Here is a 15,020-nt window from a genome sequence, read left to right on the forward strand (position 1 = left end):
AATTTTATGTGAAGCAGAATAGATCAGTGTGGGAGGCTCACTGTATTTCACTTGAGTGAAATACAAGCTTGAGCTCCCTTTCTGCAGCTCAGAAAACAGCTGGGAAGACAAGGTCTCCATACTTCTAGAAGTTCTTTTTCTATCTTTAAATCTTATAAAAACCACAGAATATTATACCAATCCCTTATTTGAAGCGTGTTAGAAAACTACAAAATGGTTGTTATTTACATATTTGTTTATAAATGACTTTATTTAAACAGGAAGTTAGCTCTTAATAGATGATCTGTGTTAAAAGCTAAAAGTATATTGTGTCAAGTAGAGAAAAGTCACTTAGAGAATAGGATTATCTCACTTCAGGGGAGGGTTCTGAAAACAAACAAAACAAAACAAAACAAAACAAAACGAAGCCCAAGTGGAAATTGGTTCTTCATTTTTCTCTTAAATAGTCAGAAAAAGTTTTTTTCTTTCCAACCTAAATAGGAAACATGTGATTACACTTTTTGCTTTGTTTCTTATTTTTAGTAGTCATTTTAAACTGTATTTGCCTTTCATCTGATTCTTTTTGAAAAATGTTAATATTTTAGTGAATTTTGGATGATTGTAAAGAATTTTGTATACAGGGCTTTTTTCAGCTCATTTGATGAAAATTAAATAATTTTTATTCAGTTGACAAAGCTTTGTTATTTTAGCAAAATATTGCTAAATGCTCCAAAGCAAAAGTTAAGGTAAAATAAAATAAATGCTATAAGCTTAATGAAGGATGAAAGTTTATATTCTCTTTTTTAAAATATTAATTAATTTTTAAGTAAACTCCACCCCCAGCATGAGAATAAGAGTCACATGCTCTACCAACTGAGCCAGCCGGGTGCCCCTGTATTGTCCTTATTAAAGGGTTATTTCCGTCAGGGAAATGGGTGCAATGATAGTGTTTCTGACTACACTTTGTTTTGCACTCAGCCTTATGAATGAGGATACTAATACTGTTAACAGTATCATGGCTTTATTTATTTAAATTTTGTATTTGATCTACAATGTTACATTGGTTCTAGATGTACAATATAGTGATTCAACGTCTCTGTAAGTCATGCTGTGCTCACCACAAGTGTAGCTACCATCTGTCACCACACAGTACTATTACAGTATCATTGACTATATTCCCTCTGCTGTATATTTTATTCCCATGACCTATTCATTGCATAACTGGAAGCCTGTATCTTTCACTCTCCTTCACCCATTTTACCCATCCTCCTACCCCTCTCCCCTCTGGCAACCATCCGTTGTCTGCTTATGTTTGATTCTGCTTTTTGTTCATTTGTTTTGTTTTTTAGATTCCACATATGAGTAAAATCATAAGGTATTTGTCTTTCTCAGTTTGACTTACTTCACTTAGCATAATGTTCTCTAGGTCCGTCCATGTTGTCACAAATGGCGAGATCTCCTTTTTTATGGCTGCATTATATTCTGTTGTATGTATATGTATATGTATACATGTATATGTATACACATGTGCACACACCACATCTTTATCCATTCATCTATGAATGGGCACTTGGGTTGCTTCCATATCTCGGCTGTTGTAAATAATGCTGCAGTAAACATGGGGTGCACATATTTTCCCGGAATCCTGTGGGGTTTTTTGTTGTTGTTTTTGGGGGTTTTTTTGGTTGTTGTTGGTAAATACTCTGTAGTGGAATTATTCAATCATATGGTATCTTTAATTTTTTGAAGAAACTCCATGCTGTTTTACACAGTGGTTGTACCAATTTACATTTACACCAACAGTGTGCGAGGGTCCCTTTTTCTCCACATCTTCAACAGTTGTTATTTCTTGTCATTTTGATTCTAGCCATTCTGCTGTAAGGCAGTATCTCTTTGCAGTTTTGATTCACATTTTCCTGATGATTAGTGATGTTGAACGTTTTTTCTTGTGTCTGTTGGCCATCTGAATATCTTGTTTGGACAAATGTCTATTCAGGTCCTCTTCCCATTTTTTAACTGAATTCTTTGCTTTTTTGGTGTTGAGTTGTGTAAGTTGTTTATATATTTTGAATATTCAGCCTTTATCAGATGTGTGAATTTCAGATATCTTCTCTCATTCAGTAGATTGTCTGTTGATAGTTTCCTTCACTGTGCAAAAGCTTTTTATTTTGATGTAGTCCCAATAGTTTATTTTTGCAATTGTTTCCCTTGCCTTAGGAGTCGTATCTAGAAAAACGTTCCTATAGCTGATGTTAGAGAAAATACTACCTATGTCCTCTTCTAGGATTTTGATGGTTTCAGGTCTCATATTTAGGTATTTAATCCATTTTGAGCTTATATTTACGTATGGTGCTAGAAAGTGGTCCACTTTCATCCCTTTGCATATAGCTGTCCATTTTTCCCAGCACCATTTATTGAAGAGACTGTCTTTATCCCATTGTATATTCTTGCCTTCTTTGTGGTAGGTTAATTGACCGTATAAATGTGGGTTTATTTCTGGGACCTCTGTTCTGTCCCTTTGATCTAGGTCTATTTTTGTGCCAGTATTGACAGTATCATTGCTTTAAATACCTATTTTAACTGATTAGGAAGTGTCATTTATGTATTATTAGCTATATACCATTACCAAAACTGTACATTGTCATAGCCCAGTGTTTTCTACACTGATTAACAACAAATAGGAATGCACTAAACACAGTTACATTACAAATGTATTTAAAAGCCAAGTTCATGATACTTGAATGTCCAATAACAATTTCATATCTCTTACAGAAAACGCATGTTTCAGAAGAGATGGGTGAAATTTGATGGCCTTAGCATTTCTTATTATAATAATGAGAAGGTGAGTACATTTTATAGTTCTCAAAGATTGTCTTACACATATAAGATGTATTTCAGTATACTAAGCAAGCAATTCGATTTTTAAGAACAGGAGTTGGATTATCAACGTGAAAAGAGTTTATGCAGGGTGAAACATTCTTTTCATAGTTTAACTTTTCCTTGACATATGCAATTCTGATTAAAAAAATTATACATGCAGCAATTATTTATGGAGTAACTGCTACAAACTATAGGAATTGTGAATGACCTAAGGATGGATAAAAAATGGTCTTTCTCCTAGGGAACACTAAAGAATGTTAACCAGAGGATACTACAACTAGGAAATGGCAACAAAGAGAGGTTGCTTTGTACTCTGGAAGGGTATAGAATAAACAAAGAAGGCTTCTTGCATGAGATTTCTTTTGCTATGAGTCTTGACAAAAGAGGAACGTTTGTACATTGAGACTAGAGAGAACAGAATATGCCTACTTAGAGAACAATAACATGTCCAGGTGTTATTCCCTGTATGTGTACTTACACATATGTACACATATGTGGGAAATCAATTTTCTGATTAGAAAATAGAGTATATGAAGGAGAATTGCGGGAGATGAAGCTGAGAAGGTTCTTTGGGGTTAGAGCTCATTGAATATCTTGATGTGAAAGTGGTCCCAGTTTAGTTTTTAGGCAAGTGAGTCTTACCCACATGATACTGTTTTGATCATGTCTTCATTAGGTATGAGACAGTCTGTATTTTTAGATGTGGGCTGAAATATTTGACATGTTATATCTGCACGTGTTTGCCACAGGTTACTTATCTACATATTTATACTTACAAATACATATATTTGCACACACACATATAGTTAGGTAAGACAGAAACTGAAGACGTTAACAGTTGTCAAATCTGGGTGGAGGATATATGGATGTCCATTGTAGAAATCTTTCAACTTCTCTGTGTTTGACGGTTTCCTTAATGAAAAGCTGGAACATATAAATATATCATATTTTTGGTTAATTAAAATCAGGTAGTTTTATAGTCTTAACTACGTACATTCCCTTAACATACTCATTTAACACAGAAGCACATTTTCTTATTTATAGCTTATAACTTAACATTATTTTCTCATAAGGAGATTTTCACTTCCTATTGTGATATTTATGGCTTGAATGGAAACTTAAACTCCCTTGTATATATTTATTCTTCAGTGCTACAAGGCAGAAGAGAATTTGCTTTTAGATAGAAAGTAGCATACACTTACATGCTACAATATTAAGAACAATAGAAAGCTTAGAGAAGTATTTAATTATTTGGTTTCAATTTGCAGAGATCCAGATAAAGCATCAAATAAATTTGAACACATTTTTAAAAAAAAATGTTTATTTATTTTGAGAGTAAGAGAGTATGTATGCACAAGCATGGTACGGGCAGAGAGAGGGAGAGAGAATTCCAAGTAGGTTCTGTGATGCTAACGAGCCCCGACGTGGGGCTCGATCTCACGAGCCGATTGAACCACTCAGGTGCCCCTAATCACACCTCTTGGAGGTTTGCAGGATGGTGGGATAAATATTTTTTGAAAGCTGTTTTTTTCCTCAGCTATTGTTTTTAGTTTGCTTGTACATTTGAACGTTGAGAGTTTCTGTGCCACTGGTGGGTATGATGTGGTCTCTGTGGCTGAATCTGACCTCTAGTTTTTTTCAGCAGCTGTGCCATTCTCTGGCTTGATTGAAATGAGGGGAAGTCTATTCAGGAGGAGACAGGCTTCCATGCCATGAGGCTCTATTGGCAGTGGTCTCATTATCTCCATTTGGGAAAGAGAGTTTCTGGTATCTGTGTCCAACTGGACTCATTTCTGTTTGTCCTTTAAAAGCTCATCTCAGGGTTCCTGTGTGCGTCAGTCGGTTAAGCGCCAGACTTTGGTCAGGCCGTGATCTCACAGTTCGTTGAGTTTGAGCTGCGTGTTGGGCTCTGTGCTGACATCTCGGAGCCTGGACCCTGCTTTGGATTCTGTGTGTGTCTCTCTCTCTGCCCCTCCCCTGCTTGCCTGTGCTCTCTCTCAAAAAATAAACATTAAAAAAAAATTTTAAGCTCCTTTCAGCTGCAGTGAGATGAGCGCCTGTCACATTTTTATATATTGATACAATGAAATAATGCAGCCTTGGTTTGAAATTGTGATAAAAAGTTCATGTTAAAAATAACGTGTATAAATTCTCTAACTTAACAATTTTTTAAAAATTTGAACCATTTTCTGTGGCATTTCATTCCTTTACTATCCAGATGATTGGTTTCATCTTGGCAAAAAATAAAAACATTGGAATGTTGCCTAAAAGGAGATACAGTTTCCATTGTGACCCTCTTGCAGAAGAGTGGATTGGGTTGGAGGACTGGGAAGAGGGCGTTTTAAGGCCAGTGTCCAGAAGGCGCAGGTGTGGCAATTGCTGCTGTCTCAGATGAGTGTGTAGTTTTACTGGGCACGTGCACCCAGTAGTTAGGCTTTTCAGTGTTTTAAAGGTGCAACCGAGGAGTGTGTGGTTGGGTACACCTGTGCATTTTCCCTGGTTTTCTTTCCCTTTTGTCAATGCTGCTCAGTCACATCTCTGCAAGAACGTTTTCATTGTATTGCTGAAAATGGCATTATCCCAACAGCCCTGATATCTTGTCACCTGCCAAGAAATGTAACTCACCCCTATTCTCACTCAGCTGTGGGCAGAATTGCCCTGTGGTCGTTTCATTGTCTGGAAGTGGTAGGAGATAAGTGACAGACTTGACCTTGATATCTGTCTGTTATGGGCTCAAGGGATGCTTTACAATTTCTGTCCTTAAGGAAAATTTTGCACTCTGAAAAACACAATCGTTCTGAGCCTGTTGTCTTTTTTCTCCTCTACATTGTCTTTATCATGTGTTGTTAGAAGTGAATGTAAAATCAACTTATGTAGTATTAACAATTATGAGATTTCTTGGGATCTCAGATGATAAATGAGCCATTAGAGAAACTTCCTGAGGTTAAAGAGACATGATAATTAGCTTGTTAAGTACATTTCACTCCAGGGGAATTTATTTTTCTGTTTCTCTTACAGCGTACTTACCTGTTAAATATGCTACTATTATGAGCATGTGGGCAGGTTACTTTTTTGAAGGAACTGTTTTTTAATCTCGTTAAGCAAATCTAGAGGAAGGAAAATTTCCTTGTTAATGATAACATTTTAACTCAACAAATGCTTAATCATCTCACTGGAGATATGTTTTTATAAGCTCCTGTAATTTTTAAGCAAAGTAAGATTTGAGGATGGATCACCTCAGAGATGAAGTGTAAATGTTTTTGGACTTTGTAGATTTCTGTCTGCTCTCTGCCACTATAGATATATAGCCAGAGAGGTCCTCGAGCTGTTCCCAAAGGTACTATGCTCTTTCCCACATCTGAGGTTCCTGACACTGGGGAGACATTTTCCCACTTTTCTTATTCCTGTAGCACCAAGTGGTCTAGTCTTGCCTAGTATTGCCATCATAACCCACCTGCATTCATTGGGGTTCCTTTAAGCCAGCCAGTCACGTATTTCTTTGCATGACTTTGTTCAGTGGTGTCTGCGTACACACTGTGGGGAACGTGAGCATATCTTTCTTCCTGTATTTTCACCTGCATGTTTTTGCACTTTCATCTGAACGTTCTGAACCGTTGCCATCCATCAGAATCCTGTGTAAACTTCAAGATCCATTTTTTATCCCCCTCAATGAAGCCTTTTAAAATTTATTCCAACTATGACATTTGCACAGTAACATGCAAGGAAGATTAGAAGTAAAAGAAGCTGAAAGTAGGGAGGCAAATCAGGGGAGTATGCAGTAAATCAGACATTAATTTATCTGGGTGTAGGCTGTGTAGGCCAGTGGAAGTGTTAAAAATGAATTTAGAAAAATATGAAAAATGAGCTGTCAGAGTTTGATATGATTGTGATTGATTGGTCATAGAATTCATTCATTGAGAAAATACTTCTACAGTGCTGGTTATGTGAAAGGTATGAGGAAAATAGACATATGACCCACAGTGTCTTTGGGGAGACTATTAATCAAATGATCACACAGTAAATATAAAAATCACATTTGAATTGTAGTTAGTAATTGCTATTAAGGACAAATGCAGGTTGCTCTTAGCTTAAATTAAGGTTATCTGACCAGGTGAAAAGAGGCTGGTTAGAAAACATTTCTTCTGGAGCATCTATTTATGCTGAAATATGAAGGATGTAGAGGGAGTAACTATGTGAAGCTGGATTTGGACAACATTCCTTGAAGAACAGAGTAAGAAAAGGCACTGTATTGGGCAGAAACATGGTGTGTTAGAACCGCAAAGAAGGCTCATGTGACTGGAGAGAGTCCGAGAGTAGAAGGGAGGAAGTTGGTATGTCGCTATAGAGAGAGTCCTGAATTATGCGGGTGCAAAGGATTGACATGAATCAAAGACTATTTAAGACTGACTAGAAGAGCGAGATTTAATGAACAGGTTACAGAGGGGAAGGGTATGTTTTCAGGAGATGATTTAAAGTGTGAGGTGCTTATGGGATAGTTATATATACAATTGACGACTTGAAATATGGGGCTGGAGTTGACCGAACAGATTTGAGAATTTTCCTCAGAAAGTTGGTAGCTGAAAGTTGGTAAGAAGGGATTTTTTTAGAAAATATAAAAAATAAAAACAAAAAAATATACACAAAAAAACCCCCAAACAAACAAAAAAGAAAACCAGGAGAAGAAAAGCTGCCTTGTACTTACTTCTTGACATCCTTCTTTTTCTGTGAGGTTGCCCACTCAACATCTTCAGTTACAGTTCAGATATCTTACCAGTTTTGGCTGTGTGAGGGGATGTGGGAAAGCTTTTATGGCATTGGCATTTTAAATGGTGTTGAATGCATAGAGTTTTGATGTGTACATATAGTAGTCAGGGATGGCAGATTGGAGCAGAGGCATTGGAAGAGAAGAAGCCAACAAAGGAGTAAGAGGGAAATGGGATAGTATAGTGTATCTTGTCAACTGGCAGAGGATAACCTCCCAGTAGAACACCATGTTGCTGACGGTGACTGTTCCTTACCTCTCTGGTATGCATGGCAGAAGTTTGCCACTGAGAGGAATATGACCTTGGCACTTGTTCTCTGCATGGAATGGTTTAAATTAAAAAAAAATAAAGAAGTTTAATTTTGTGAGAGAGAGAGAGAGAGACAGAGCCCACGCAGGGGAGGGGCAGCAGAGAGAGAGACACACACAGAATCCTAAGCAGACTCCAGGCTCTGAGCTGTCAGTACAAGAGCCTCACGTGGTGCTTGAACTCACGAACTGCTGGATCATGACCTGAGCCAAAGTTGGACGCTTAACCAACTGAGCCACCAAGGTGCCCCTTTAAAAAAATTTTTTAATGTCTATTTATTTATTTATTTATTTATTTATTTATTTATTTTTATTTTTTTTAATATATTTTTTTTAAACGTTTATTTATTTTTGAGACAGAGAGAGACGGAGCATGAACGGGGGAGGGTCAGAGAGGGAGAGAGGGAGACACAGAATCGGAAACAGGCTCCAGGCTCTGAGCTGTCAGCACAGAGCCCGACGCGGGGCTTGAACTCACGAACCGCGAGATCATGACCTGAGCCGAAGTCAGATGCTTAACCAACTGAGCCACCCAGGCGCCCCAAATGTCTATTTATTTTTGAGAGAGAAAGAGAGACAGAGCATGAGCAGGAGAGGGGCAGAGAGAGAGGGAGACACAGAATCTGAAGTAGGTTCCAGGCTCTGAGCTGTCAGTGCAAGAGTCTGACACAGAGCTGGAACTCACGAACCACAAGATCATGACCCGAGGCGAAATCTGCATGGAATGGTTTAATAATTTTTTTTTTTTTTCCTAACAAGTTGCTTCAGATACTTTGGGGTCTGCTCAAAAATGAGGGTTCCATGAATAATGGTGTAAATAGTAGAAGAAGCCCCATAAAGATGTGTTCAAATTCTTCTGATATTTAAGATCTTTCGAAATGTGTCCTTTGATGTATGTTTCCAGATTCACCTCTTTTGACTCTACACTGTGGATCCTCTTATTTCTCTCCTTACACCTCTATTATTAATGCTGTCTAACCGGTTATCTGGTAAACTTAAGGTTTCTTCAAGTCAGGCTCTACTATCATTATGTCTGTGAAAACACATCTGATCTCTTTTAAGCAGAACTGAGAGTTCCCATCTTTGGACCTGTATATTCCATGGTTTGTGCTCAGTTTTAAACTTTTCTTTCATTACATTAGCTGGGCTTTCAGTTTGAGACTCCTTGAATGTATAAATACTATTTGGAATTTTCTTTTTTTTTCTTTTTTTTTCTTTTTTTAACATTTATTTATTTTTGAGACACACAGAGAGAGAGAGTGTGCACACACATGAGCGCGAGCAGGGGAGGGGCAGAGAGAGAGGGAGACACAGAATCCAGAGCAGGCTCCAGGCTCCGACTGTCAGCACAGAGCCCAGTGCAGGGCTCGACCTCACGAACCATGAGATCATGACCTGAGCTAAAGTCAGCTGATTGACTGACTGAGATGCCCAGCTGCCCCTGGAATTTTCTTTCCAACACGAGGCCCAGTAAATATTACACACTTACTAGCTAAATAGCTGAAATGGTGGGGTGGTCATTGTGATGAATGGTGTTGGTGGATCCAGAAAAATGAAGACAGAGAAAGCTACCAAGAGTCTTCAGGATGATCTTCTTGAGCAAGATGATAAAATGTAAATGCCAGTTGCATACAGCCCCAGTTGTAATACGTATGTGCCAGTTGCAAACAGTCCTATCCATCTTTTTAATTCTTTCGTCTTTTTTATTGGGGAATTACAGGTAAAGTGATGCAGTTGTGATATTAAGATAATGATTAGAACCATTGAGTAATATATTTAATATAATCCAGCCATCTGGGGTTTGAGATACATTTTGTTCACAATGTGTAATAGCAGTAGTTTTGAAATAGTTTAGTTACAGTACCCATTATGGCCAGCAGATGCCTGCAAACACCATAAGATCATTTTGATCAGATTGTTTTAAAAAACATAGTGTTGGTTTTTGGAACTGTATATTGCTGGTCTACTACAATTGTGTTTGATTCTTTGCCTTTTATTTTTAATTCCAGATGAGAAAATTGAAAAGGTATCTTACTTGAAAGGGCCATTTAATATTTTCCTTTCTGAGGTGTTAGGTGTGAATGAGGATATATATACTATTTGTATGTCATCTAAAAAATTTAGATTAAAATTATGAAAAAGCAGCACCTGTAAATATGCTACCATTCTATTTCTGATAAGGTCATGAGAATTGCATTTTAATTTGTCTTATTTATTTTTTTCTCTAACAAACACAGGAGAAGTATTCAAAAGGAATAATTCCTCTTTCTGCTATATCTACGGTACGAGTTCAAGGAGACAACAAATTTGAAGTTGTTACAACACAAAGAACTTTTGTTTTTAGAGTAGAAAAAGAAGGTAAGATTATTTTGTTATCTTTGTAAAAACACTCAGACATTAATTTCTGACCAATCAGAAGATTGATAAACCAATTAAGCTGCAAATGTCAAGAAATCTTTAAATATGTTACTTTTAAATAATTTACATTTTATGTTCTTTTGAATGCCCTAATAAAAAAAGTTGACAAGTCATTTGTTTTTCACTATTCTTGCATGCAGCAAATACTTAGGATCTACTAAGTGACCAGAATTCCTCTAAATTCTGGATATATGGCAGTGGAAAAAAAAAGTAGGCAAAAATCTCTGCTCCTAGAGTCCATGTTTTAGCTGTCGTTTTGATAATGCAGAGTAGTTATTTGATATGCAAAAACATTTTTCTAACTATTAAAAGTTGGTTTTATGGAAGTTTCCTTAGGCAGGTTTAACTGAACACATGTCATACTAACACAGATTTTGGAACATCTTTTATATTTTTTTAAATTCTTTTTACCTTCATCATCTGCTATAGGTCAGTTGATGGCGAAAATTAGATGGCATGTAGTCGGGTTGTGGATGGAGTCATTTTAAATCCTTAGATCTTTTCTGACTTTTGGAGGTGGGAAGGAGGGAGAGCCGGGAGAGCTAAGAGTTCTCTGTTGTCTACTTTGACTATCAATATATCATCACTATATATTGTAACATACTCACTGCTTTTAAGTAATATAGGTAAAGACATCTTCATTAATTAAAGAATTATAATTTTAATTTATTGTAAAGGTTTTATTTTAGTATAGATTATAGCTCAGCTTGATTTTGAAAATACTTCTTGGTACTTAATTGAATAATGAGGATATGGAGAACTTACTAAATACTTGTGCTTCATTTTTCACAATGATCTTGTGAGAGATGTAGGTTTTACAATTACTCAATTTTACACATATCACAATTTACGTCTTTATAAACTATATTAGCTATATTGGGGGCAGTATTTGTCTTTTTTATACTGCTAGATTCCTAGAACATATACCAGTGCATGGCAAATGAATGAGTGAATCATTCATTCAATGAATGAATGAAAACATTCAATGAATCTTATATATTCCTAGAAAGCTTTCATTATTCCTTGGGATAATCAGTAACTCATAAATTCCAGCTGATGTTCACACTGAAGCAGCTTTTTTTTCACTGTGAATCACTAGCCATTTGTGAGATCAACTCAGTGGTTTCTGATGGTATTTTAAAAAATCCCCCCAAAACAGAAAAACGAACATGGAATAGAATAAGAACTATCAAAGTGCCTCGCTTGTAGTTAGCATTGTATTGTGAGAGCTACCTAGGTATCTATTGTACATACGTAATGGAAAGAGTGTTTCTTACTTGACTTGCTATTTAAAAAGGCATTGAGAGCTATAGTCTAGGGAAGGGGTTGGCAAAACATGGCTTATAACCTAAATCTGACCTCTGCTTGTTTTTGTAAATAAAACCTTTTAGATCCGAGCCACTGTCGTTCATTTACATATTGTCTGTGGCTGCCCTTGTGCCTCAGACAGCACTGAGTAGTTGCAGAGTGTATGGCCAGGAAAGTCTAAGATACTCTCTTCTCGACTGGATATCCTGAGGATCTTTCCTTATGCTTTGGTTTCCTCTGCCCAGAAGGTGACTGTCTGTTTCTTTGAGGTGCTTATCACTTTCTCCTTGGCTTCTCAAAACGAATTTCACATATGCCACATAACTTGCGTGTTAAGACAGACCATACTAAATAAAGCTTCCAACCTGTGTGGAAATCTGTTTAGCCATATTTACTTACTGTAGTTAAAAGTTAAACAGACACATTTAAGTAGAATATATCAACCACACGTTTCAAAGTTACATGTTTACAATCGACCAATGTCCTTCTGTGATATGTAGTTCATGTGTAGTTCATATATCACATAATTGATACCTAAATAGTATAATTGCAGTAAAACTTTGGTATAAATTATTACTTGTTAAATAAGTTTTAGGTCTCTAAGTTTTAAAAGCATGAAAATACTGCTTCAGTAAAAACTGAGACTATCCAAATGGAATTACTGAGTAATTTTTTTTCATTGAAAGTCCTTTTTACATAGTAACTAACATTTTTAAAGCTAGATATACGTAGATGTGTGTGTGTGTATGTATACATGTGTAAATGGTGTATGTGTGTCTATGTATTTAGTATGGAACCTTCAACAAGATGCTAAGTATGTTTTCTTGTTTTTTTTTCTCCTTTCCTGAATACAAATGGTTGATTATTTTTTACTTTCTGGGAATTGAGAAATCAACCTTAATGGCTTATGAAATATTTGACTTAATGAACTTTAAGCCAGATGAAACTTTACTTCAGTCTAATGAAGAAGCAAGATGAAAGTTGAGAACACAAAGGGAAAATGGTTCGACATCATAGCAGAAATGAATTCTCCATTTTTGATGAGAAGGTTCTGAAAATCCTATGTACAACAGCTACTCTCTGTCTCCCCTGTAACCAGTGTCCCTATTTCTAAACTGCTGCATTGCCCACTGGCATTGCTTAGATAGGTTACAGTTTGGCAACTTTTTCCCACAAAGTTTGAAAGGCTTCAATTCCCCCATGTTTCTTAGTGCGGTATTGTTATGCTCTTAGTTGAAAGTGAATTATATTGAGGTAATAGCATTTTGTAAATACTCTTCCTAAAATAAAAAATTTAGACGGATTCCTTTGTCCTGGAGCAGAACCATTGGAATTGGCCAGAGGGTCATAACCGCTGATGATCTTTCCAGTCTGTATTCCCTGGCACCTGTGGCCACACATATAGATGCGGTATTTCAAAAAGAAGATGATGTTTTGAGTTGGCAGTTTGCATCCTTAGAAAAGGGCTTAAGAATTCTGAGTGGTCGTCATTTGTGTTCCTGGGCCATTTTCAGTACTAGCGATCAGCCGTAGGCTCATGTTCCTGTCCACCTAAGCTAATTCTAAACCCCTGGGAGGCAGGCAGCTGTTTTTCCTTTCGACTCTGTTTCCAGACAGCATTTTACAGCCCTCCAGTGGCAGCAATGATACTGCAAAGCTTATTTATTTATTATTTGTTTTTTAAATTTTCGTTTATTTTTTTAACGAACATTTGGGTAAGAAACATATATTTCCCTCAGTTGTTTTGGACAAGTAGACTTACCTGCCTTGAAATAGTCAATGTTTTTAGAAGTGAGTCATGGAGCATTAACTGGCTGGAGTGAGAGCCAGGGGAATTATAAGTTCTTCACTGTCAGGACAGCTGGAATGGCTCAGTCGGTTAAGTGTCCTCCTCTTGATTTTGACTCAAGTCATAGTCTGACACTTCATGGGATCTAGCCCCACATCGGGCTCTGCTCTGACACTATGAAGCCTGTTTGGGATTCTCTATCTCTGCCTCTCTGTCCCTCCCCTGCTCTCTCTTTCTCTTTCAAAATAAAAAAATAAACTTTAAAAAAAAGTTCTCCATTGTATACGTTGGTGGATTATCATACTGGGTCGCAAACTGTGGAGTCTTTCTTGAATCTTTTCCTTTCATATCTCGCATCCAGTCCATCAGCACATCTGATCATTTCGACTTTGGAAATATGCCTGCATTCTTAATTCTCAAAACCTCTGTCATTACGACTCTAATGCAAGCCACTGCCTCTATCTGGGTTTTGTAATAACCTCCTTTGATCGACTGCAGGCCTATTTTTCTACACAGCTGTCAGGGATCATTCATCAAAGAAGTCAGATCACGTCCATCCACTTCAGATGCTGTGTTGTCTCTCCATCTCACTGAGAGTAAAGTACTTCTGTCCAAGAGCCCCTACGTGCTCTGGTTCTGGTCTGTTTGTCCTTATCTCCTTCTGGGCTCTCCCTCACTCACTGCATTTCAACAATTCTTCTGTTGCTCCAGGGCATTGACACTGACTGCTGCTTTCTTTAACCTGGAATGCTCTTCCACCAGCTATCCTCCTGACTTGCTCCATCACTTCCTCTTCCTTTAGGCTTTGGCCTAACCGTTGCCTTCTTTCTGAGGCTTTTTCTAGTACCCAGCTTAAGAAGTTTATATTTCTTATGTGCTCCATCCCTTGCTTTTTCTTTGTCCCCTTGCACTTGTCAATGTGTAATAGATTACATATCTGTGTTTTATTGCCTTCCTCCTTTGACCAGAGGGCAAACTCCAGGAGAGTAAGGCTGTGGTCTGTTTTGTTCACGCTTCCATTCCTGGTATTCAGAATAGGTCTTGGAACCTAGTAGGCACTCAGGAAATACTTGTGTGAATGAATGGTTATTGATTTTATGAACAGCCATGGTGTGTGCAGGTACTTTCTTCCCTAAAATTGATCATGGGTTACATTGAGGACTTTTTGGTTCAGTTATATTAGCATATCAAAAGTAAAGGTCCATCTGAAGCATTAGCTTTGTCACTAATCTTATACACAGCCCTCATGTTGCCCAAGTATAATTATCCCTAGTATAATCAATCCTTTATGCTGCTAATGAATATGCCTACTCCTAAATGCAGTGGTCAGAGAATATTGTCTCTCCTGTTGGTTTTTGTTGTTGTTGTTTCTTAACTTTTTTTTTTTTTTTTAATGTTTACTTATTTGAGAGAGTGAACATGAACAAGTGGAGGAGGGGCAGAGAGAGGTGGGGAGACAGAATCCTGAACAGGCTTAGTGCTGTCAGTGCAGAGCCCAATGTGGGGCATGATCCCATGAACCCATGAGATCATGACCTGAGCCAAAATCAAGAGTAGGACACTTAACCGACTGAG

The 15,020-nt window shown here is 37.3% G+C and overlaps 1 protein-coding gene across 4 annotated transcripts in view; it reads left to right on the forward strand.

The window, feature by feature from the left end:
* ARAP2 (ArfGAP with RhoGAP domain, ankyrin repeat and PH domain 2) overlaps positions 1-15,020 on the forward strand; it is a 188,497-nt gene that overhangs the window by 39,078 nt on the left and 134,399 nt on the right. For all 4 annotated transcript variants that reach the window (XM_040486123.1, XM_040486141.1, XM_040486118.1 and 1 more), the window contains exons 7-8: positions 2,752-2,821; positions 10,168-10,288. In XM_040486123.1, coding sequence (XP_040342057.1) covers positions 2,752-2,821; positions 10,168-10,288 — 191 coding nt within the window. The remainder of the gene's footprint in view (positions 1-2,751; positions 2,822-10,167; positions 10,289-15,020) is intronic.

The sequence above is a fragment of the Herpailurus yagouaroundi genome, unplaced genomic scaffold (genome assembly GCF_014898765.1).
Source record: "Herpailurus yagouaroundi ecotype Mexico unplaced genomic scaffold, PumYag 28, whole genome shotgun sequence".
Classification (NCBI taxonomy): Eukaryota; Metazoa; Chordata; class Mammalia; order Carnivora; family Felidae; genus Herpailurus; species Herpailurus yagouaroundi.